General features: G+C 42.1%; 1 protein-coding gene across 1 annotated transcript in view; it reads right to left on the bottom strand.

Moving 5' to 3' along the window:
- Window positions 1–6548: 6548 nt before the first annotated feature.
- The window catches only part of LOC120998282 (membrane-spanning 4-domains subfamily A member 4A-like), a 32683-nt gene continuing 12399 nt past the window's right edge, over window positions 6549–26832 (bottom strand). Inside the window, exons 4-7 of the mRNA XM_040428911.1 lie at window positions 23058–23114; window positions 12963–13169; window positions 9237–9356; window positions 6549–7321 (exon numbers count right to left, since the gene is read on the bottom strand). Coding sequence (XP_040284845.1) covers window positions 7265–7321; window positions 9237–9356; window positions 12963–13169; window positions 23058–23114 — 441 coding nt within the window. The 3' untranslated portion in view covers window positions 6549–7264. The remainder of the gene's footprint in view (window positions 7322–9236; window positions 9357–12962; window positions 13170–23057; window positions 23115–26832) is intronic.

Raw genomic sequence — 26832 nt, 5'->3', positions numbered from 1 at the left:
GAAGCTCTGCAGCAGCTGGCCTCATGTGACTAGGAGGGCCCACCAGAGGGGTACTGCGTAAGTGAAATGACAGCAGTGAGTACTTCCATCTGTATTGATGGAAGTGCTCATAGCAGCTCAGTGGGCACCCTCAGGAGCAGTGGGCCCCGGCATTTGCCCGGGTTTGCCGGGTGCTGACGCCGGCCCTGGGTGAGGTGCTGTAGAGGTCACTGTTATGGGGGATACTGTCGATATCTTTTAACGACACACACAAACATTAAATGAAATAGAAGAAATATACCCGTGTGAAGACGGGTCCTTCTGCTAGTGTTATATAAGCTGTGATTATCAGCAAGCAATATTCCAGCAATATTCCATCCATGGCAGAAATAAATGGAACTTGGTAGCTACTTTTACAAAGAGATGTCAGAGTTATAGGACTAGGATTAGGTTTACTTCTTTATTTGCATGTGTTGTTCTCTGTTTGTGCTCTGTTCACATCTTGTTATGAGCTGGGAGGATCTCCAGAAGTATATCTCCAGCAGTAAACTATCTTGATAAGGCTCCATTCATGCGTTCGCAAGTGTGGTCTGCATCCGTTCCGCAATTGTGCAGAACAGGTGCGGACCCATTCATTCTCTATGGGGACGGAATGGATGCAGAGAGCACATTTCCGGAGTGCGGCCCCGATCTTCCGGTCCGCAGCTACGCAAGAAAATTGAGTATGGCCTATTCTTGTCCACAGCTGTGGACAAGAATAGGACTTTTCTATTTAGTGCCGGCTATGTGCAGCCCGGTGTATTGCGGATTCGCAATACACCATGGACGTGTGAATGGACCCTAAGACATAGCCCACTGTATAGGCAGATAGTGAGATACGACGGTCATGGTCTCCCACTATAAAGTGAATTATGAGGATTGACAAAAAGGGGTGCAGTGGCATGTGAGGCCCAGAGTATGCTGGGTGCATGTGGGCCTTTGGACATGTAAGAAATACTCCTGGCGTATCCCTCCAAAGCATACAAAAACAAGATGTGCATTGCACAATATTCCTTTGCATAAATTCTATTGTGAAAATGTTTGGCACTGTTCCTGCTTTCAGAAGAATTCCAGTGGTGTCATTTCCTCTGTGTATGGCTGCTGATGCCAATAAAAATAAATTACGGTTATGAACCATGTGAATAAGAGACAAAAAAAATCAACTTTCCAGAAAATTCATATGACTTTTTTTTTTCATATAGAGAAAAATAAAAATTACAAATAAACAATAAAAATATAAATATTAAAAATATATGTATTCACTGTAGATCCTATAAAAGTCCAATAGGGGGAGCAGTTGTATACAAGTTCTATATAGTTCAAGTACATTCACCCTTTTTTATGAGTAGGTGTCCCAATGGAAGCAATACCGGTATCACAAGAACGTTTCCCTTTGAGTTTTTATTTCTTCGCTTATCAGTGACAGTGTGTGTCTCAATATATCAGAGAGAGAACATGTCACAAAACATCTGATAATAGCCAGAAGATAATGGTCATTTGTTTGGTGCTCAAAAAAGCCTGCATTGTAATAATAATAATATTTACAACTGTAGCTATATCCTGGAAAAGGGATGGTGGCTCACTCACTGTTCCACTTTTGGGAAGGTGCACTGCCCTACAGCACTCCCTATTGCTGATAGAGTAAAGAGGAAAGTAATTGAATTGGGCGTCACTCAAATATCAGGCAAACATATGTGCAAGTTGGGTTATATCAGACTAAATTTTATATCACATTTATAATACAAACAACATGTTGCATAAAAACAATATACTTAAAAAACAGCAATATATAAAAACACAATTAAAATAGATGAATAACACTGAGTGAATTGTGCCAAAATAAGTTCCAAGGTCTGTGGCCCAAATGAATAGAGTCTCATATGGTATATGTCACTATGGGGCTGTATCACCGTGACCTTTATAATTCATCCCAAAGTTTATAGCACAAAAAGATGGAGTCTCATGCGAATGTGTGTCACAATGGGCTGACCATAAAAGTCATATATTCATGTATACGTAGAGGTGCTTATAGCAATGTTCAAGCGATATTCATATATCAGGGTATCAAGGTACTTTACCACTCTGCGTCTTCTATAATCGTGGAGTCACTTATACACCTGGCGCTTTAATCCAATGCTCTGTTGTGAGCTGCAAAGACCTGCACGTAGGTGCGGTATAGCTTTACTTCCACCGCTAGACCTGCCAGGACCTGTGTGGCGTCCCACGTGGTACACTAGGCGGTCATGTGATTTGTGCTTCCAGGCGGGGATTTCAAATCTCCTTAGGTGCAGGTGATTAGCTCCGTTGTTGCTTAAAGTCCGATTAGGGACATGCAGTTGCAGACGCTTCTTTCTTGGTGGTCCCTCACTGTCAATGCCATACGCGTTTCGGGGTACAAGGACCCCTTCTTCACTGGTGTAGACAGTGATGGCCAAATGTCCTTTTTTATATTATCCTTAATTGGAGCATTGCATGTTGGGACAGTGAGGGACTTGGAAGACATGGATATGGATTTCAATAAGGGGATATACAATTAAAATAGCTGTCCCCATTCATAAACACATATGCGATTTTTTCTTTCTCAGTGCGTTTTCTCAGTGAACTAATTCGTATTCACATCTAGAGTCCATATACATCATGTATATAAGAGAACAACAGTAAAAACATATATAATTAGCTCAATATGTATGCTGTTTATACATAAACCATAAAATAACCCCTAGAGTTAAAAATATTGAAAAACGCATATGCGGTTTTCCCGCGTTTTCAATGCGTTTTTTCAATATTTTTAACTCTACGGGTTATTTTATGGTTTATGTATAAACAGCATACATATTGAGCTAATTATATATGTTTTTACTGTTGTTCTCTTATATACATGATGTATATGGACTCTAGATGTGATATGTGTTTATTTTTTCTTAAAACATGTATACGGTACTGAATCGCAGGTGTATGGAAAGGAATAATGAATGGGGACAGCTATTTTAATTGTATATCCCCTTATTGAAATCCATATCCATGTCTTCCAAGTCCCTCACTGTCCCAACATGCAATGCTCCAATTAAGGATAATATAAAAAAGGACATTTGGCCATCACTGTCTACACCACTGAAGAAGGGGTCCTTTTACCCCAAAACGTGTATGGTATTGACAGTGAGGGACCACCAAGAAAGAAGCGTCTGCAACTGCATGTCCCTAATCGGACTTTAAGCAACAACGGAGCTAATCCCCTGCACCTAAGGAAATTTGAAATCCCCGCCTGGAAGCACAAATCACATGACTGCCTAGTGTACCACGTGGGACGCCACACAGGTCCTGGCAGGTCTAGTGGTGAAAGTAAAGCTATACCGCTCCTACGTGCAGGTCTTTGCAGCTCACAACAGAGCATTGGATTAAAACGCCAGGTGTATAAGTGACTCCACGATTATAGAAGACGCAGAGTGGTAAAGTACCTTGATACCCTGATATATGAATATCGCTTGAACATTGCTATAAGCACCTCTACGTATACATGAATATATGACTTTTATGGTCAGCCCATTGTGACACACATTCGCATGAGACTCCATCTTTTTGTGCTATAAACTTTGGGATGAATTATGAAGGTCACGGTGATACAGCCCCATAGTGACATATACCATATGAGACTCTATTCATTTCGGCCACAGACCTTGGAACTTATTTAGGCACAATTTACTCAGTGTTATTCATCTATTTTAATTGTGTTTTTATATATTGCTGTTTTTTAAGTATATTGTTTTTATGCAACATGTTGTTTGTATTATAAATGTGATATAAAATTTAGTCTGATATAACCCAACTTGCACATATGTTTGCCTGATATTTGAGTGACGCCCAATTCAATTACTTTCCTCTTGTAGCTATATCCTGTATGCAATGGACATAATTAAGAGTGACTGTTATGTTAGCGGTGTCTCGCTCCAGAGACAGATTGCTTGTTTAACTGATTAGGGCAATGGTTGATGCTCTGATAATGTTCCTTTTAATTCTTAGTAACAGTGTGCGTCTCCGCACAACAGAGAGAGAGCGTCCCAGCACATCCAATGCGCCGCGGTAAGTTGTAATACTATATTATTTCAGGAGAGCCTGCAGTGTAATGATGCTTGCAGCGCTATCCTGTATGTGATACACGCAGTTGCTGTACTGTCTATACAGACTTCAACATGGCTGCTCCAACTAAGCTCAACAGCTACAGCAATCTCTTCTACAGACTTACATGTAATTAAAGGGGTCGTGCAAGCCATATATATTGATGACCTATCATCAGGATAGGTCATCAATATTTAATCTGGTTTTGGACGCCCGCCAACCATCTGTTTGAAGTTGATGCGCCTCTCCACATGATCGCTGCTTCCTGTTCACTACACATCGTCTCCTGTGGAATGGTGGCATAGTGTAATTATAATTCAAGTGAATGGAGCGAGTACTTGTCATTATACTGCACCACCAAAACTTTCGAGACGACGGGCAGTGTAATGAACAGGAAGTAGTGGGGTATGGGGTATTGAACCCCTGGCAATCAGATATTGATTACCTATCCTGATGATAGGTCATTAATATATATGGCCTACACAACCCCCTTTAATGGGAAAAAATGATGTATGTGAAACATTCCCTTTTTAGATGTAGTATGCTCTTTTAAACACATGGCTGTTTTGTTCCAATAACAAGACCACTCTGCGTCCAAAGGCTATGTGTAGTATTGTAGGGTCAGAGTAGTTGTTTTTGTTGTCAGTGGAATGACAGCCTCTACTTCCTAGAGATACTAGTTTGAGGCAGAAGTCTTACATCCGTACTTTGAGGGTGGTCACAGCCTGGTATGGCGTTAAGTGTGGATGTTTACTGGTAGTTACAGGTGGTTCAAATGTCCCATCATCTGTGTGGTGTCCAACTAGAATGTAATACCTGTGCTTTTTACTTACCTAAAATATGAGACTAGAACACACTTTAAATGGCTTCCAAGTTCATTTATTAGAATTGTTAATGTTCAGAAATGCATTCACAGTAATACTTTTTGAAAAGTACAAAAATATAAAGTATATACAATAAATCATCTTAAACCAATGTAATTCTATGCAGGCGATTATTTTATGTAGATGAGCATCAGAGTATAGTACTAGTTGCTCGCTAAACCTTTACCATGGACAAATACACCATAGAGGCAGGAGCCTACCTAAGCTTGTTTTCATCCCCCCATAAACTGGAGAAGAGTGGACCTGTGTCTCCCCTTTTACAAATTCACAGCAGTCTTAGCAAACTGAAGTGGTCTAAACTAACTGGTGCTCTTGGGGATGAGAATGTGGCTCTGTAACTTTATGCTGCCCATACTGACGGCAGAATAAAGTAGAGACAGGTGAGTTGATTTTAGCGGTCTATCATTTATAAGTTAAAAGTAAGTGGTTGCCGAGACTGGGCCTGGAAAAGAGTCCCGGCCACCTGAGAAGAGTCCTGGTTATTCATGAATTCCTGCTCTCCTGCCCACCTGCTGATGACTGACAGTCTTCTACCTAGTTTTCTCCCTTTCTCTCTAGGAGAGAACTGTCAGTCATCAGCAGATGGGCAAGAGAGCAGGAGATTAGGAATAACCAGGACTCTTCTCAGGTGGCCGTGACTCTTTTCCAGATGTTGGTTCTCGGCAACCACTTACTTTTAACTTATAAATGATAGACCGCTGAAATCAACTCACCTGTCTCTACTTTATTCTGCCGTTAGTATGGGCAGCATAAAGTTGATGACAGGTTCCCTTTAATAGGGCCGCAAAAAGATGCAGGCAGCACACAGTGTGCTGTCCGCATCAGTATGCTGAAATCAGCATTTCGGTCCCTATTTTATGCTGCCCTCAGTGAGGTCAGCATAAAGTTGATGATAGGTTCCCTTTAAAGTGAATGAGTCCACATTTGACCCGCAAAAGATGCGGACTAAAAGAATGGTCATGTGCATGAGCCCTAAGTCTAAGACTTTTGTTGTGTCCCAGTCTCCCTTAAGAGGAATAAGTTGTGGACAGCTTGAGACAATCACAAGATTTCAGACCATGGTGGTATTCTTGTGTTTGTCGTTGTTACTTTCTCCATTGGAAAACAATGAGGCTGCATGTTGGTTTCACCACAACCGTACTGCCCCAGAAGTACCTGTGGAGACCTAGCCTAATGGTATGAATGACTAAAGGCCACCATTACAAACTCATACCAGTTGTCATTGGACTTGAATAGTATATACATTTGTACTGTTCTGTAAAGCTCCAGCAACCTCCTCTTATCCGTGCCTGAGGAAGGCCTCATGTGCACAGTCTTATTATAGCTCTATTATGTACCAGCTGTAATAGGGCTCCCATAAAGGTGTCTGGGCCCTTTATTGTATGCTTCCAATTTCATTTCATACTGAGGAACACAAGGTTTTTTCTTTCAGGGGGATGGGGGATATCTACATACATACATAGGGCTCCCATAAAGGTGTCTGGGCCCTTTATTGTATGCTTCCAATTTCATACTGAGGAACACAAGGTTTTTTCTTTCAGGGGGATGGGGGATATCTACATACATACATATGGCACCTGACAAGGCCTGTACTGCAGTGGCACATCTATTAAGTGCATTTTGGAAAAAGGTGAATAAAATGTAAATGTTAAATAAGCAATATTCCATCCATGGCAATACAGGTAAATACATGGAACTTGTTAGATACGTTCACAAACAGATATCAGAGTTATAGGACTAGGGTTAGGTTTACATTCCACAATTTTTCATCAAACTTCCAATGTTCAATGCACTACGTATAAAACAATTCAGGGACCAAAAGTCCTTGCTTCCCCTATGACATATGACCAGCACTAGCCCTGGCGTCTATTTATTTAGGTGCTATATAATGCATTTTATTAGGTACTGTGTGGAATTACTATGCGGTCTCTGTATGATGCCATTACTTAGATGCAGTCAATGGTAGTCTGTAGACCAGCAGGTCAGTCATTCCTATACTGACAACTGAATATGTTTCTGTTTTGAGGACACAACAATTTGGCAGGTCAGAGTAATTTACAATTACAATACTTCACATTGATTTACATTTTTGGTTATTTGTGGTTGATGTGATTTTACAAGAGATTATAAACCCTCACTCAATGAAGCAACAGGTAAGGCATACGAGCCCAGGTTATATATTGTATATTGTCTTCACTTTATTTATAGAGGTTGGTGTAAAGCATTCAATGACTTTTGACTTCTCCATCTTAAGCCAATGCAGGTTTCGAGTCATTCACAGTAGTAGTATGATAGATGACCACCGCCTGGAAGACAAGATATGCCTTTTAGACACTAAATAGGACTTGCACTTACAAGAGCTTTCCAGGAATTCAGTATTGATGACCTATCCTCTGGATCGGTCATCAATATCTGATTGGTGGGGGTCATACTCTGAGCACTCCATAGATCAGCTGTTTGAAGAGGCCTCTTCCTAGGCCAGTGACATCACATTCATCAGTCATATTGCCTATGTGCAGTTATACAAGTGTATGTACCCAGGCTGCAATACCAAGCACAGCCGCTATACAATGTACGGTTGTCTGCCTGGTATGCTGTGAGAAGGCCGCGGCACTCACCGAAGCACCGTGGCCTCTTCAAATAGCTGATTGCCGGGGGTGCTGGGAGTCATGCTCCCTCCGGTCAGATATTGATGAGGTATCCTGGGGATAGGCCTTCAATGTCAAGCTCGAAGAAAACTCTGTTAAAAGGCTTATTTCCCTTACTGTATTTGAGGTCTGGATTACCTTCTCTTATATTTTCTTTATGAGTCATGTCTGCTAACCCATTTATGTCCAGCAACATATTACATATCCATAACTTTGATCCTGTGGGAACTGCCCAATGTGCATGAGGGCAGCTGTTATACACAACCCTGCTGCCGGGATTGGAGACAACTCCAAACATGGCAGTTTAAGCAGGCCTGCAGTGCAATGGTAAGACAGGGAGACATATCCTCCTACCACCTCACTGGTGTCCCTGTGATGCAATTGCAGGATACCAATGGGTAACCATAGCAGCGGGGGCCTATCAAAGGCAAGGCCCAGCAAAATTCCTACCAGTTTGGTGTGACAAAAAAATTGTATTTAAAAAAAAGTTTTTTAACTGATTTTACTGTGAAAAAAAAAAAAAAACTATGAAAATCAATATACATATTCATTATTACAATAATGGTAATGACTAGTGATGAGCGAAGTATTCAAAAATTCCATTCAGTTGCTTCGAACGAATTTTCCCCAAAAATTTGCTTTGTTATGAATTACTTTGTCACAAAGCGCATTTCTTTGTAAGTAGTGGGCGCAATGACAGGAAGTGACGAATGCCCCACTCCGCATCATTGTACCCCTCAGATGCCGTGTTCATAGCTGATCACGGTATCTGACATTGATATTACAGTGTAAAATAAAAAGTAAATTAAATCATACTTACACCTTCCATTTAATCGCAATGAGACAGCCACCACCATCTTGATTGAAGATCTAGTGTGAAATCTCACGCTGCCCGTGATGGGGTCATCATGTTGGCCGGTGTGGTGACATCATATGTCACCGCGCATGGTATTTCGTGCAAGATCTTTAATCCAGAGGCGGTGGCCGGCTCGTTGCAATGAAATGGATTAGGTAAGTTTTTTATTTTATACCACCATTCAGGGAAAATTGATTCGCTACCACGAAGCACGAGAAAATTTGGCTTTGCAATGAATGAAATTTCCCCTGAACACTAGTAATGACCCAAAGATTAAAATCAAAGGGGTTTCCCATTTTATAAACTGATGATGTATTGCTAGGGTATGCCAATAAGTTATAATTGGGGAGGTTTTTCCTGCACAGAGGTGCTCCTGAGTGACAAGGTAGCTCTTTGAAGGTAAAAAATAGCGGAGGTATGGAGGAACACAGAAAAGATTGATGGACGTTCAACCTCTGACACCCCCCATCAGTCTTCTGAAGGATGGCATATCTGTATTGTGTTCAGAGCCTTCATTGCAAATTCCATCAAAATTGCAGATGCCTAGGCAGAACATGACAGACCTTATACGTCAAAGAAGTCCATCAGACACCAATAGTGTCCTTCATTTGACGTATCCAGCACTGCATTGTGGTTTCCGTTATCTCCAACTCTTTCTACAAGCTTACTAAGTACTGTAGTAAAGCACGTGAATAACACATTCCATGCAAATCTCACCGTGTCATTGTATGATGTCCTACACGTAGTTTTGCATCCAAAGACAGATGTAGACAAAGCAATACAGAACTCCAGAGCGGTAAAGAGTAAAAGGATGGCTCCAACGCCTAGTAGGATACTCTATAATGTTAAAAGATACCGATGTGACAAATACAATCTAAATCGCATCATCAGAGAGTTCAGAGTAGTAACCTTCTGCAGGCACAATTTTTCAGTTTACATATAGAAGTAATATATATGATGTCACACCAGTCACTTTGTAAGTACATCACCTATCTTTGTTGGTCCTCAGTTACAATCTGTATTAAAGGGATTCTGTCACCTCGTTTTAGCTTATAGATCGCCGCTAGCATGTCTGCAATATACCTGTCCCATAAAGCTGTGTCCATTTATTGTGTTTAAAAAATGATTTTATAGATATGTAAATGACAGCACAGGGAAGGAACACTATACCGGCACTGCGCATCGCGAGATTACAGCAATCTAACTGTGAGCAAGGAGGAGATTAGGAGGACGCAGGCGGTGCTAGGCTCCTACACAGGGGGCGTGGCTGGTCTCCAAGAAGGTTCGTACAGCCCCTTGGGCTTTTTACCAGGGTCATTTACATATCTATAAAATCATTTTTTAAACACAATAAAAAGGACACAGCGCTATGGGACCGGTATATTGCGGACATGCTAGCGGTGATCTAGCCGTGCATGTCCGCAACTCTATAGGGTAAAACGAGGTGACAGAATCTCTTTAAGCTCCTGAGCTGCATTCACAAGTCTACAGGCTTCAGAGCTGAAATCTCCAAGCATTCCCTCTTACTTAGGGTGCACACAGACCTTGTGTTAGTAATTTCTATTAAGTATTATGTTTACATAAGGCAAACATATATCAATGTATACATATCAATGGGCTACAGGAAAAAATGAACTGCCATTCAAGCTGTTAGAGGTGTGTCTGACAACAAGCTTGTTGACTGTTTCCAATAGCAAGCAGCAGAGCTGTAAAACTAAGAACATGTATCTTTGGCTGGAGATCATTGCAAAATATGTAATATAATGTGTAAAAGATAGTGATACCGCGCTCTAGGACTAGGTTTAGTTAAATGTTATAGGGAACGGCAGGGTTAAATACCGTGCTACCTGTTGTGTAGCACACAAGTATACACCAACACAGTTATCTCCTACATAGACAGTGTACCTGTATCTTTGTTAGTGGATTCCTGCTCGTTGCGGATGTCGCACCTCTCTGGAGTCAGCGATTGCCGATACACTGATGCCGGAGTCCGGGATGTGAGAATGTTGGTGCTCCGCTGTAGGTCGCGTGCCGCTTTGCGCCCCGACACGCCACCTACAGCGGAGCACCAACATTCTCACATCCCGGACTCCGGCATCAGTGTATCGGCAATTGCTGACTCCAGAGAGGTGCGACATCCGCAACGAGCAGGAATCCACTAACAAGGATACAGGTACACTGTCTATGTAGGAGATAACTGTGTTGGTGTATACTTGTGTGCTACACAACAGGTAGCACGGTATTTAACCCTGCCGTTCCCTATAACATTTAACTAAACCTAGTCCTAGAGCGCGGTATCACTATCTTTTACATTCAGTGTCTTCCCCAGTGCAGCAGATTTTGCGGTTCTGCTGCGATACCGCTGCCACAGTACAGTGAAACACACAGAGCGCCATCAAAGTATTTATATTATAGTGTACTATGTAATATAATGTGTTTGCAAACTGACTCAATTTTTATCTCTGTGTTAAAGCTGTGACATGATGCTAAAGGGTGTATGTACCCTTTAAAGGGAATGTGTCACCTTTATTTTTTTCTGCCGGTTAAAAACAGACACCTATGCTTATTTTCTGAACTGTTTTTACTTTCTGATTGTAGATTTTTTCATTCCTTTTTACTGAACATGATTATGGGGGCAGCCATCTTGCTTGAGCTGTTGCAACATTTAAAGATGTCTGTGAATGTTCTCATTCATCCATGTCATGATATGTCAGTAGTAACAAATCAGAGCAACTGGACTTCTTGTGTTTTCTCTTGGAGACATTTCGCTAGTGATCCTACTGTCTTTCTCAATTAGAATTGATTGTACAAAAAAAAAAAAATCTCCAGCATTAAATATTGGTGACTCATGCTTCAGTCAGAATAATCTGTTTATCATAATCAACACAAGGTTATGGACCTCATGGGAGGCAAGATGTTCATTGCAGTTTGCATGACTGAAGCTGCTTGGTGGGATTAACACTTACAATGTTGTTCTAACACCTCTCTACAGACAGTTTAATCAGCTAGTAGTTATAGTCATGCAAATTGCAAAGAAAGCCAGTTAGACGACTAATGAAATGTCCTCAAAAAAAAATACAATTCCAGTTGCTCTGACTTTTTATTTCTACTGATATAATATTTAAAGATATGCTTTAGGCTAAATTCACATGACAGTGCAAAATGGCCATCACACGGCCGTTTTAGAGCCAATTGAAGTCAATAGGGCAATTCACAAGGCAGTTTTCACTGCCAGACGGGCCATTTAAACAGGAGTGTACTTGTTTAATAGCTGTGAAAAACGGGTACACCAAAAGCCATTCAAAGGTTAAAAATTATTATTAACTGCAGGATTTTTTATATTTTTTTAAATATACTGTAGACATGAAAAATAAAAAATAACCACCAAAATTATTCACAAATAATTGTGATGACACATTCTCTTAAACAGTGGTCCTTGCTCTCACTTATGGCTAGTAGATAAGAATAATGAAGTTAGACCACCTCTATTGACTTAAAGGGGTTGTGTCACTTCAGCAAGTGGCATTTTTTGTGTAGAGGAAATTACAAGCCACTCAGTAATGTATTGTGATTGTCTATAATGCCTCATTTGCTGACTGGATTCATTTTCCCATCACATTATGCACTGTTCGTTTCCATGGTTACGACCACCCTGCAATCCATCAGCAGTGGCCGTGCTTGTATAGGAAAAAGCACCGGACTCTCTGGTGGCCTGGACAGTGGGAGCTCACATAGGCTAGTGCTTTTCCTATAGTGTGAAGCCTGACCACTGTTGGATTGCAGGGTGGTCATAACCATGGATACGAGCAGTGTATAATGTGATGGAAAAATTAATCCAGCCAGCAAAGGAGGCAATATGGACAATCACAATATCTTAGTAAGTGCCTTGTAATAACTTTCTCTACATAATAAATGTTATTTGCTGAACTGACACAACCCCTTTAAGGCCCCTTTACACAGAAAAATGCAGCAGGGGATTGTCGGGAAGAAAGCGTTCCTTCCTGACAATTGCCTGCTTGTCAGTGGAGGAGACTGCTGCATTTACATACAACGATCTCCTCCACAGTATGGGGAGTAGTGATTGTTACTGCCATCGCTCGTCCCCATACAGACTCATTGTTTGCCGGTAACAGATGGTGATTACACAGCACGATCTGCTACCGGCAAATAACAATTATTTTACCGCATGAATGATGCGATTACCAAATGAACAAGCATTTTGTTCGTTCATCGGGTAATCGGCAGCACTTTTACATCGCCAGATAATCGCTAAGTAATGAGTGTTCCTATGAACGCTTGTTAGCGATTATCTGGCTGAGACCGGCCCCTGTAAAGGGCACTTTAGAATTCCTTGGGTTCTAAAAAAAAAAAAAAAACACTTTAATTTGCAAAAAGTGCATAAACATAACTGAAAATTAAAATGTTAACCAATTTGGAAATTACCTGTAGCGCAAACTCCCCTTCACATGTTTGACTTTGCTTGTGATACGCGCAGTAGTTATTACTGGAACTGGAACTGGAATTGGAACTATAGGTATAGCTATAACGGTAACCAATACTTGAGACTTCAGAAAGAAATATAGCAAATATTACCACTGAAGGCACAATAGTTACGCAGCTGATTATGTTAAGAACTAAACTCGCATTCACCTGCAATATAATGAAAAAAATCTAAGATTATAAATGAATAAAAAATATATCGACAAAAGTAGAGAAAACAAAAGATAAGGCGGCACTGCCAACCGTCACTAACACATACACCAGGTCCTCAACTACCTGTCTCTTTAAAAACACATGAAGTGGTGCACAGTGAGTGGTGCACTGGTGAGTGCCGCCTTTTCTATTATTCTCCACATGAATAAAAAATATACATTTGAAAAAGTGCTGTTTACATAAAAAACTGAAAGTGGTCAGAGGGTGCAAGATCTGGCCTGGTTTAGAAGTGCTGGTAGTATAAATTCATCAGGGCAAGAAAAGTAATTGCCAGGACCAAGCTCTGGATCCCAGACTGAAGACGTGGTACGGTATTTTGTTTTAGTCAGTAGGGTAGTCGCAGCGCCACCAAGTAACATTATTTTTTATATCTCAATTTCCTAGATTGATGCATTTATTGCTACTGTTCCTTTGATATTTAATAGTTTAAAATGATTTACTTTAATCCAGGGGTTGTTTAACTATTACATTTCAAGTGTTTTTTTTTAACTCACTATTGCGAAACTCCTCATTTTTTTCTTAACTGTTTCGAAATCTATTGAAACGAACAGTGAAGCAACTTTGCTAATGAGCTTGATTAAACATTTTCTACAATTTTACACATACCTATCCATCGCCAGAGTTACAGATATACTGCAATCATCTTCCTTTCCATCCTTTGTCTAACTCTTGCCTTTATATGGGAAAGAGAACGACTGAGGATCAGACTACACAGGGTCTGTTTGTTGTCTGTTAAGCCAACAAAAGAAACAAACCAATAACCCCAAAAAGATGAGAAAACGCACATATAAAATATATGTAATTTATTGAAACATAATCAAATGACAAGAAATGTATGACATAAGGCACAAGGGTATAGGAGGGTGGGAGGCCCCATGTAGCGGGGTCATAAACAACCTCCCTCACAAAAACCCAACTGACAGGGAAAAAGGGTCACAGCCCTGGGTATGAGGCCGCATGAATATGGGAGAACTGTAGGTTCACCCAAAGTGACATAAAATAATATGTGTGTTGCATGTATGTAGAAGGTAAGTATGATCACACATAGCAGACTTGCCCACCCTGGATGACTAGGATGGCCGCATATAAAATGCTGGTAGCCAAATAACTGTAAGTAAAGGCAGGGCAAGAGTGCTAAGTGCAAGCAGTGACATTAAAGTAACTAACTAACTAACTAACTAACTAACTAACCAAGCATAACAACAGAACATAGATTACCCATGGTATGCTGGAACCCAGAGTCTGTGACCAGAGCTGCACCTCGACGCAAGTTTCACCTAGAGAGGCTTCGTCAGACCTCCTGACGAAGCCTCTCTAGGCGAAACTTGCGTCGAGGTGCAGCTCTGGTCACAGACTCTGGGTTCCAGCATACCATGGGTAATCTATGTTCTGTTGTTATGCTTGGTTAGTTAGTTAGTTAGTTAGTTACTTTAATGTCACTGCTTGCACTTAGCACTCTTGCCCTGCCTTTACTTACAGTTATTTGGCTACCAGCATTTTATATGTGGCCATCCTAGTCATCCAGGGTGGGCAAGTCTGCTATGTGTGATCATACTTACCTTCTACATACATGCAACACACATATTATTATATGTCACTTTGGGTGAACCTACAGTTCTCCCATATTCATGCGGCCTCATACCCAGGGCTGTGACCCTTTTTCCCTGTCAGTTGGGTTTTTGTGAGGGAGGGTGTTTATGACCCCGCTACATGGGGCCTCCCACCCTCCTATACCCTTGTGCCTTATGTCATACATTTCTTGTCATTTGATTATGTTTCAATAAATTACATATATTTTATATGTGCGTTTTCTCATCTTTTTGGGGTTATTGGTTTGTTTCTTTTGTTGGCTTAGTATAATATACTAGACCCCAGTGTTATTTATACACCCAATTTGAGTTTTGTCTTATAGGTTGGTCTATCTGTTTGTTGTCTGTTACCATTGAGGTCTGCACTTGTAGATACAGTAAGTTTTTTGATGGAGGCTATTTGCAAAGCTGTTTTAGTTCTCATTTTCAATGGATTGGAGATGGACATGGTTTTCAAAGAAGGACATAGCTTTCAAGTGGCAGAAGTTTCTTTGTGACCCCTCAAATACCAGGGCCCTGGTATGTCTGCAGTGCCACTACTACTTATAGCTATTCCTTGGAGTTTAGACTGTTTGGGTTTCTACTGTCCAGCTATGCCTATTCAACTACTGTAGAATCCAATTAATTGTATTCATTGTTATATCTGTTACCCACTAAGCTTAGTGTGCTTTGCTGCCACTTAGTGGCCATTGATATATTTGGTTTATGTAAGTTATATATGGCTATAATTTCATATGCCATTCATCCTCGACATTCTCCTCTTCTGTGAGCTCAAAATCAGTGTCTTGCTGTCCTTTCCTGTTTGTCAGACATGCGTGAATTGGAGAGAGCATTTACTTTGACCTCTATCATAATTTCTCAAGGTATATTTAATAAATTACCTAAAAGCATATCCATTGCATCTCCCTCACTGGAATTTTACATGCAACTGTTGTTAGGGGAATAAGTAAAGAAAGTTCACTATCTTCCATTGCTTGTACAAGGGTTGTGTCTCAACTCCATACATCATAAGCATGTGATGCTAAAGTTGCATGGGTTTGAAGCAGCCACGGGATGTATCAGCAGGTATCTACATACCATGCGATCTGTTAATAAAGATTACTAATATGATATAAAAATAATAACTAACCCTATTGTCACATGACCCTGTGATAGCACAAGGTGCTGGTGCATTGAGTTTAGACACGACTCTTGTACAAGAGATTGCCTCTGACACTCATCTGAAACTTTTCTCAAATACATCGATGGCAGAGTAGAGATTCTTCTAGTTTCGGTAGGGCAGACTGTAAGATATACACCCATTCTCAAAGTTGTGCCCAACCCTCAAAACTGTCATTTCATGCTGGGGGTTATAAAACAGCTGGAGAGCTGCAGGTTAGAGACACTTAAAAAAAGGGAACCTATCACCAGGACAGGCTTCCTTTTGCATTTCACATGACTCCTCTCAGCCTTTAATTTTTTTTTGCATTATTGTAACTTAAATAGGCATATCACGCCACTCAGATTATGGGCATTTTATAACTAAACATTACATAAGGTAAAAAAGTTAAAAATCGCCTTTATTTGCATTGAGTGCAGCAAATGTATTGTTCTTTGATATAAAAGTTTGTAGTCAGCTTTTTATTATCGAAATGCAAGTCAACTCTGATATACAACAATCTGTTTAGATATAGTATTCTATGTGAATCAGCTCTCACTTGATCCAATTCTGACTCACATACTCTCATATATAATAAATAGAGATGAGCGAATTTTTAAAAAATTCGATTTGTCCGGTTCGCCGAATTTTCCCCCACAATTTAGTTTGATCCGAATTTATTTGTGGCAAATCGCGTAAAAAAATGGCTATTTCCTGGCTGCAGAGAGCCTTTATAGTGGTGTAGAACACTGTGCCTTGCAGTAACACACAAAGGGAGTCTGCTGTGGTAGTGAGACAATACTGTGAGTCAGTATGACATGTAGATGACAGACGTCACTCTTAGAATCACTGCACACTTCACTTATTTGGGCAGTTACGGGGCCAAAACTGACCAAATAACTCAAGTGTGAAGTCAGCCTTAAAGGTCAATGTTAACGCCAGGTATAAAAAACCTTGCAGAGGCCCAAGATCCTACTATAGCGTGAATCCACATAGATTTCTACAGAACCTGTTATATTAAACGCTTATACAAGTTTAGCCCCCCCCCCCCTACAGAGTGGAGAGGGTGTCAGCAGTAAGTTTGAGTTGACGTCACTGATTATTTTGCCCTTCCCCTGATCCGTCACAACAATACCCCCAAAAAACGGATCCTGTCTGTGGATCACGCGTCTTCACTCGGTCAGCATGTGATCAGTAATCCATCAGTATTGCTAATGCCCAAAAAAAAAACTGGAGTGGATCCAAAACAGAGATGACACGTGAATGGAATATTTGCATGTCTTCTGTGTTTTGTACCCACTCCTGCTTTTGGCTACCAAATCATGAGCCAATCATTTTTTTTATAATTGTTTTATTAAAGTATTATTAAAGTATTATTTGCAAAATACAATACAATGGTGTAATCGTGCTTATTTCCACTTTTCCATTTACTTATTTTTTTAAGTACATAACAGTACATTCAAAATAGGGACCATGTCATGCAGGCCTTACAGCTGTTACATAGACAGCATCCGTTGTGCGTCTCATTTTTCCTTCCTTCTGACAGATAAGAAGAAGGGTCAAATAAATGATGATGTCAGCCAGGCCGATAGGCAAAATAGTGCCCAGTCATGAAGTGGGGAGGGTGGGAACAGCATGAGAAGTCCACAGAGTGGCCCTATGACATAGTGGTGAGGTATAAGTAGCATGAGGAGACTACAGATGGGCACAATGACAGAGTGTGGAGGTGGCGGCAGCAGAAGTGGTGCTGTTCCACAGAGCGACTCACCCGTGCGTGCTGCAGCTGAAACTCCACTATCGCTACGCTGCAGCTCTGACAGGCGAGCAGCAGCAGGATGTGAACGCCGAAAGCTCGCACAGACGGCCCACACTTTCTGCAGCAGCTCTGACATATTGGGGTAATTTTTCAGGAATCTCTGCACCAGAAAATACAGCACATGCGCCAGGCAAGGGATGTGCGTCAAACCGGCTAGGCCCAGAGCTGCTACGAGATTTCGCCCATTATTGCACACCAGCAGGCCGGGCTTGAGGCTCACTGGCACCAACCACTCATCGGTCTGTTGTTCAAGGCCCGTCCACAGCTCCTGCGCGGTGTGGGGTTTGTCCCCCAAACAGATAAGTTTTAAAGCTGCCTGCTGTCGTTTACCCCTGGCTGTGCTGAAGTTGGTGGTGAAGGTGTTACGCTAACTGGATGAGGAGGTGGTAGAGGAGGAAGCGGAGTAGGAGGAGGAAGCAACAGGAGCCAAAGAGAAACGCCCTGCAATCCTCGGTGGTGGAAGGACATGTGCCAAACTGCTATCCGCCTCAGGCCCAGCCGCCACTGCATTTACCCAGTGTGCTGTTAGGGAGATATAACGTCCCTGAACGGGCTTAATGGTCCACGTGTCCGTAGTTAGGTGGACCTTGTCACAGATGGCGTTGCGCAGTGCACACCTCATTTTGTCCCCCACTTGGTTGTGCAGGGAAGGGATGGCTCGCCTGGAAAAGTAGTGGCAGCTGGGCACAACGTACTGTGGGACAGCCACCGCCATCAAATTCTTAAAACTGTCCGTGTCCACCAGAAGAAATGACAGCATTTCAAAGGCCAGGAATTTGGAAATGCTGGCATTTAAAGCCAGGGATTACGGGTGGGTAGGGGGGTACTTCCTCTTTCGCTCCAGTGTTTGGGAGATAGACAGCTGAACGCTTCCATGGCACATCCTCTGTTTGCGGGGTGGCAGATGCCACTGTCATTCCAGAGGGGGATGAAGAGGCCGAGACTGCAGCAGAAGGGTAAGCAGGAGGAGCCAGAGACCTTTCTTGGTTTTTGAGGTGTCTACTCCACTGCAGCTCGTGCTTTGCACTTAGATGCCTGGTCATGCAGGTTGTGCTCAGGTTTAGGACATTTATGCCTCGCTTCAGGCTCTGATTGCACAGTGTGCAAACCACTCGTGTCTTGTCGTCAGCACATTATCTGAAGAACTGCCACACCAGGGAACTCCTTGGAGCTGGCTTTGGTGTGCTCAGTCCCTTGGTGCGGTGGGCAGTAGCAGGCGTACTGTCTAGGGGACGGCCGCTCCGCTTTTGCACCCTGCTCCCTCTTTTGCTGTGCTCGTGGCTCTGTGCGACCACTGCCTCTTCCTCTGAACTACACAGGTCACTCGCATGACCTTGATTCCATGTGGGGTCAAGGACCTCATTGTCCTCCACATCATCTTCCACCCAGTCTTCATCCCTGCCCTCCTTGTCGGTCTGCAAACTGCAGAAAGCCCCAGCAGTTGGCACCTGTGTTTCGTCATCATCCGAGACGTGCTGCAGTGGTCCTCCCATGTACTCATCTTGAAACATAAGTGGTTGGGCATCAGTGCACTCAATCTCATCCACTTCTGGGGCAGGGCTAGGTGGATGGCCCTCGGAAACCCTGCTAGCAAAGTCATCAAAAAGCAGAAGAGACTGCTGCATGACTTGGGGCTCAGACTGCTTGGCTGATTTGCAAGGGGGTGAGGTGAAAGACTGATGGCCATGGGCTGCAGGTGCCAACTCTGATCTTTCAGCAGGGGACTGGGTGGGAGACAATGTGCAGGAACTGGAGGCACTGTCAGCAACCCAATCTACTATCGCCTGTACTTGTTCTGGCCTCACCATTCGTAGAGCGGGATTCGGGCCTACCAAATGACGCTGAAGGTTCTGTCGCCTACTCGCACCTGAGGAAGGTGTTTCATTTGTGCGTGTAGCTGGCACAGATCGACCACGTCCTCTTCCTGCAACAGGAGCTCCACCAACACCAGCAGCACCACGACCAGGGCCACATCCCTTATTTGACTCTCTCCTCATTATTTGCGTTCACCCACTAAACTAACAGATGGTTTATGTCAGCCAACAATGTAACCGCCAATAGTCAACAATTAAGTTCACTGACAGTAAGGCTGTGCCGGTGTCATAAAGAGAATTTTTTTTATTGGACTGTCAGAAATGCAGCGCAGGCTGCAAATGTACTATCTTAGCACAAAAAGGGCGTTTTTTTTTCAAACAACAATATAACAGCAGTATTTAACGGTTTTATTGGACTGTCAGAAATACAGCGCAGGCCACAAAGGTACTTTAAGGGGAAAAAAAAGATGATTTTTTTCACCCACAGTGAAACAGATGGATTTACTGATTTTATTTCACTATCAGATTTGCAGTGCAAGCCGCAAAGGTACTTTATGGCCCCAAAATGTCCCAGTTGTATTCACTGATTATATTTCACTATCAGTTTTGCAGTGCAGGGCGCAAATGTACTTTTTAGCAAAAAATTTTTTAACTTGTCCCCCCAGAATCTAACAGATGGATTTACTGAATTGATGTGAAAAATGTGAACATGTCACCCCCTGGGTCCCTGAACTCACAGACCGATTACCTATATTATTTCCCCTTACCCTGGCACATATGCAGTGCAGGTGCACTTAAAAAAATGGGTATATGTTGCCCACTGAACTAAAAGAACAGGATTAAATTATTGTCCCTGGCACATATGCATATGCAGTGCTGGTGCACTGCTGTTGCACAAAATGGCCGCCGACGCTCACCTAACTAACAGATGGATAAAACTTATTTTTCTGTGTCACTGGGCATAGGGCAGGGTACAAAAATGTTGCATTGCACCCACAAAAAAAAATAATCGCTGTAGATCGCAGAGTTAACAACAAGTTCTGATATCTGATTCTTTCCTATTCTCTCCCTCACAGCAGCAGCATCCTATCCCTACACTAGTAAGAGCTGAGTGATGTGCGGCGCTACATGACTCCAGCTTATATAGAGGCTGGGTCACATGCTGCACTGGCCAATCACAGGCATGCCATTAGTAGTCATGGCTGTGATGGCTTCTAAGGGCTCAACCCTACACACGAGTTAAACGCTTGTTGATTGGCTGCCCTGCAGCCTTTCAAAAAGCACCATTAAATCGCTGAACACTGAACTCAAACCCGAATATTTACTGAAATGTTCGGGTTCAGGTCCGGGGTCAAAAAATCGTAAAGTTCGGTTTGCTCAACCCTATTGATCATGCCTGGCCCTGACTTCTCTTAAAGTCTCGTGCTGCACCGGCCGCTTCAGTATCCAACGCAGGCACCATACAGGGAAAAGGCTCGCAGTACAGAAGAGAACTTCCAATTTATTCTGCCTTGCTCTGTCAATCAAAGTGGTGAGGACTCAGCAGTTGCAGAGAAAGCAGTCTCTAGGTGTAACAGCAATGTCCCCGTTGCTCCTAGAGGCTCATTAGCATATATTAAAACATTATTTTTCTCAGCAATGCAGGCACATATGAACATGGGACCAACACAGATGCCTTCAGCTGCCAAGTGCACATGTAACAGGTCAGCCAGTGTCATAGGTACAAAACTGCTGATAGATGCCTTCTGAGTGTACAGTAATGTATCTTAGTGAGTTTTATTGTATTCTTGCTTTTTATTTCCTTAAAGTGAACATCCAGAACTTTTTTTTAGCTGATAGCCCTTACCTATATATATCTAGGTAGATTCTGGAATACTCATTCTAATATCTATGATAGTTACAGGTTACTGAAAAAGGTGACAGGAGACCCAAAACTCGTCTAGCCTTATTGCCCTATCTTCCGATTCAATGTTAATCATTTGGATCTATTTTACTATACTGTGCCGGCATTGATATTAATTCTGTAGAAGCCTACTGAGTTTGACTATTAAATATCTAATGCACTACAATCGGAAATTGCATCAAACACAAGCTGGTTCATTTACATGTAGTGCAACAGTAGATAGTCAACTAAAGTACTGTGGAACAAAGAGTCCAAGCACACCCAGTACATGAGCAGGAACATTAACATAAGTTGTAACAAATCTCTTGCACAGTTATTAAGAACATCCCGGCAAGCCTTCGGTAATACGAATAGTACATGCATGCGCTAAACAGCACAAGAAATGCTGAGACAGCAGTGTTGAACTTTTGGATGAAGTGAGTAAATTATGCTGATTCCAGCATATCAGTAAATGTTTTATGAAACACTAATGAACAAAATCCTTTATTTGGTATAAACTTCAATGCTGGGCTTCCATTTTTTTTTACCTGATGTGGATGTGGCTCTGTGGACTTTTATTTTATGCCATCCAACTAACATTTGTTACAGCGACAGCTGTGAGCCATCACTGCTCCACTCATCCTGCCCGGCCACCCGGCCCTGCCTTCGACTCCCCTACTCCAGGTGGGTCTGGCTGATGGGTCTGCTCTGTTCCTCCTTGCAGGATGTGGTTTGCTTGCCATCTTGGCTTCTCCTCCTGTGCCCGTAGGGCTTGTATGCTCCCTCCAACTTTTAAAGTGCCAGGGTGCAGACCATAATCTTCACCAACCAATGGCTGGTAGTCCTGGGGTACTTAAGGCACCTTCACCTTTGGAAAGGTGCCTGAGCAATAGGTTCCTTAGATTGCTAAGTTCCTCCAAAGGTGTGCTGTTTAAGTGGTTTGCCCGTGTACTGACCTATGTTATCTGTCTGATTACCTACTCAGACCATCGGCTGCCTGACATGAATTGTGCCAGACCTCTGTATTGACGCTTCGCTGCCTGCCCTAACCTCAGACTTTTTACGATATTGCACGCACTTAGCCAGTCCTGACCTCAGCCTCTCCTGACTATGACTTTGCCTGGCTGCTCAGTGCCCTGTAACACTGTTTTTGACAGCTGCGGGTCAGCTGTTAACTACACAGAGACTATTTCAGGAGGTATAGGGGTTGAATATGGTGAAGAGGGTGAATACCAGGGGACTGACAGGAAAATGCCCTTAGTATTTGCCCTAATGTAAATTTGTTGCTAACACAGTGGTTCTGCAACATCAGCCATACTATATCAGAATTTATAATACCTACTGCATTTTGTATGGGCACCATCAATATTGTATTTTGTGTTGGTGGACTGTATGTATAATAAAATGCTAGGGTCCAGCAGCAACCTATGATTTTGTTGGCATTAATAAAGTTAGTTTTTTGGAGTTTTATTGTATTTTTATCTATTTAATAAAATTTCCTTTGACTGTTTATGTGCATTGAGAGAACACTTTGAAGTAGGTTGCAGTAACTTTGTTATATTTCAGAAACATAAAGCTTTACTTACCTTGCCCAAAGATGGCTTGCAGGAAGCAGCAATTGATAGAGATCCTGAAATTATATACTAAAAAATAACATATAATTTCAACACTTTGCTGAAAGAGAATCTGTCAAAAATATTATAGACAATCCTTTTAGAACAACATAATAAATATATTAGGTGCTATATTAGGTGATATATTAGGTGCTTCCTCTGCCAGTCAGGGGAATGTCAGCTCCAGTAAGCAGGGGACCAGGAGAGCAAGGCAGACCAGACAGGTGCTGGTAGTGGGAGACTCAATTATTAGGGTTATAGATAGGACAATCTGTCACAAAGACCGGGATCATCGAACGTTGTGTTGTCTTCCTGGCGCTCAAGTTCGACACATCACGGATCGGGTTGACAGATTACTGAGAGGGGCTGGAGAAGATCCAGCAGTCATGGTCCATATCGGAACCAATTACAAAGTTAGAGTTAGGTGGAGAATCCTTAAAAATTATTTTAGGGATTTAGGTCACAAGCTTAGGGGAAGGACCTCAAAGCTAGTGTTTTCAGAAATACTACCTGCACCATGAGCCACACAAGAAAGGCAGCGAGAAATTAGGGAGGTTAACACGTGTAGGAAGGAGGGGTTTGGGTTCCTGGAGAACTAGGCCAACTTCTCTGTTGGCTACAGGCTCTATCGTAGGGATGGGCTGCACCTCAATGGAGAAGGGTCAGTTGTGTTGGGGGAGAAGATGGCTAGAAGGTTAGTGGAGTGTTTAAACTAGGGACTGGGTGGGAGGGTAATTACCTTATAGGATGGGAAGATAGTGCAGATCGGGGGCAAGGTAATGTGACTGGGGGAGGAATGGAAGGAGGGACTAGAACAGTTCAGAAGGAAAGGTGTAGGGTAAAAAATATACATAAACCTCTTAATTGTATGTATACTAATGCCAGAAGCCTGACTAATAAAACTGGGGAACTGGAATTAGTGATGTGTGAGGAGGAATATGACATAGTGGGAATAACTGAGACATGGCTGGATGATAGCTATGACTGGGCAGTTAATGTACAGGGTTACAGTCTGTTTAGAAAGGATCTCAAAAACCGAAGAGGGGGAGGGGTCTGCCTTTATGTAAAATACTGTCTAAAGCCCACAGTCCGAGAAGATATAAGTGAGGGACATGAGCATATAGAGTCACTGTGGGTAGAAATAAATGGAGGCAAAAACAATAATAAAATACTAATAGGAGTTTATTATAAACCACTTAATATACCAGAGTCCACAGATAATCTGCTACTAAACGAGATAGATGAGGCGGCAGATCATAATAAGGTCGTTATTAAGGGGGACTTCAACTACCCAGATATAGACTGGGAAACTGAAACCTGTACATCTCATAAAGGAAATAACCAAAGACAATTACCTTTCCCAACTGTTTCAGGACTTGACTAGAGGGACAGCCATACTGGACTTACTATCAACCAATAGACCTGACAGAACAACAGATGCGCAGGTTGGGGGACACCTGGGAAATAGTGACCATAAAGTAATGGGATATTTTTAAAAGCATCCTAAAATCTAATTGTGAGAGGAACATACCTTATGGGAATAAAAGGTTAAAGTGTAACTGTCATTTTTTATTTTATTTTCTAGTTTATTAGAGCTAGGCATGTATGCCTGAGTTAGTCTGTCAATGATTGTCAAAAGATCTGTAATTACCTTATAATAACAGCTTTCATTAATGTCCCCTGTCGCTTTCCACTGCTCCCTTAAAAGACCATTACTAGGTCTTGTCTGTCTCTGGCTAAGAAGACAGGAAGATGGAGGGGCGATCCTTCACACTGCATGTCTGCATTAGGCTTCAGAGTGAGGAGGTGTGTCTCTCAGTAATCCAATCTGATTGGCTGGCAGGGAGCTGCTGGCTACAGCAAGTGTGTATGTGAAGTGAGGGAAAGCAGTTTTGGCCTCAGAGAACTGGCAGAGGAGCCATCTTGAGAAGGTCCTCATATTGTAAATGTTTAAACAGCCATAACTGGCCGTCTGGCTATTACTGACAACCAAGTCAATGCTGTATCCACTGGTATTGTTGAAAAATCTGAAGCCAACAGATTAACCCCCCCAGATGCCCCGACCAATGCAGACCGCCACATCTATGAGATCTACAGAGGAGAGGGAGCTCCCTGTGTCTTTCCATCGGCTCCCCACGATGTGATTTCGGGGTGCCGATGGCTGCTATGGCAACCAAAGGCCTTGGGGCCCACCAGCTACGTAGATCTATGAGGTTCAGCCCCCAGGTTGGGTCTCATAGGTGAACTGTTGTGTAAAATTGACAGTTCAATGCAATACAATACAGCACACATTGTACTGCATTGAAACAGGGATCAAGCTCTGGACATGTGAAGGTCCATAGTGCGACAAAATTAAGATGTAAAAAAGTGTCTTTTAAAAATGAAAAAAGTTTCAGCTTTTGCCCTGTGTACCCACGTACAATTAAAAAAATAATAATAAAAAATACATATTTGGTATCGTCGCTTCGGCAACGACCGGCTCTATAAACTGTATAGAGACTTACTGCCAATAAATCTCCATACCATGGAGTACTTTCAGTAAGTCTGCATACAGGATTGGTCTCTTTAAAAAGATTCAGCACCCTGCTTCTAGAATTCTAAGCCTTCTAATGTCCAAAAAAACTAAAATGTCAACATAAAGTAGACGTATGGTGAATGTTAATTGAGAACTATTTATGAGGTATCACTATTTGTCTTAAAAGCAAAGAAATTCTAATTTAGAAAATAGCAAATTTTTCTAAAATTTTCTGCAACTCAAATTCTACTAACATGAAGTACAATGTGTCCTAAGAAAACATTCTCAGAATTGCTGAGATAAGTAAAAGCATTAAAAAAATATTTTTTTTATCAAATTTGCAAAATTTTGCAGTGTCAGGGAAGGTGTCCATAAAGATCTGTTGTATGGATTGGATTTATTTTAGGATCAAATCTACAGTAGGTGCATATTCATTTTGAGGTCTAGTTTAGGATCTGCTCGGATCTGTATTTATTTTAGGGATTGTCAAGGGTCTGTATTTTTGTGTCTGGTCTGGGGTTTGTATTCAGTGATGGCCAGTTGGCATTGTTCGCCCGCGAACACATGCGGGCTGTCATCTTTTCTCACAAGTCCGGCGATGCACAGGTAAGCCCTTACCTGTGTCTGTGCGCGAGCCGGTCTGAAATCGAATGCAGTCACTGGGAGCAGGCAGTTCCAAGAACAGTCGCCGGGGGCCTTCATCGGGCTGTTCTCGGAACTGCCTGCTCCCGCTGACCGCATTTGATTTCAGACCGGCTCTGGTGTCTGGTCTGAAGTCTGTATTCTGGATTTATCTTGGGGTCTGGTCTGGAGATTGTATCTAAGGTTTGTATTTAATTGCTGCTTGATGAAGGAGTCATGCACTACTTAGGACTCAAATGCATTAAGTTGGTGATGTTTGGGGATACATTACTGGAATCTCCCTGCTGCTTTGTATGTGTTTGTAGTGAGTATAAACTTGTCACTGACCCGTGAGTGTTAGTGACTGTATGTCTGTCCATGACCTATGAGTGGTAATGACTGTACATCTGTCGCTGAATGCAGTTATAAGTGTTAGTGGCTGTAAGGCTATGTTCACACTTGCATTGTGGCTTTCGTTCATAACACTGCTGGATCTGTCATATGACAAATGCTGCAAGCACACAATTAACTCTTGACTTTATGTACAATGACGTTCATCTGGTCCCAGCTTGTTCATTATTTAAAGTGAAATATAGCAACCATTTAATGTTC

Source organism: Bufo bufo, chromosome 1 (assembly GCF_905171765.1).
Source record: "Bufo bufo chromosome 1, aBufBuf1.1, whole genome shotgun sequence".
Classification (NCBI taxonomy): Eukaryota; Metazoa; Chordata; class Amphibia; order Anura; family Bufonidae; genus Bufo; species Bufo bufo.
This window is presented reverse-complemented; position numbering and strand designations above follow the sequence as displayed.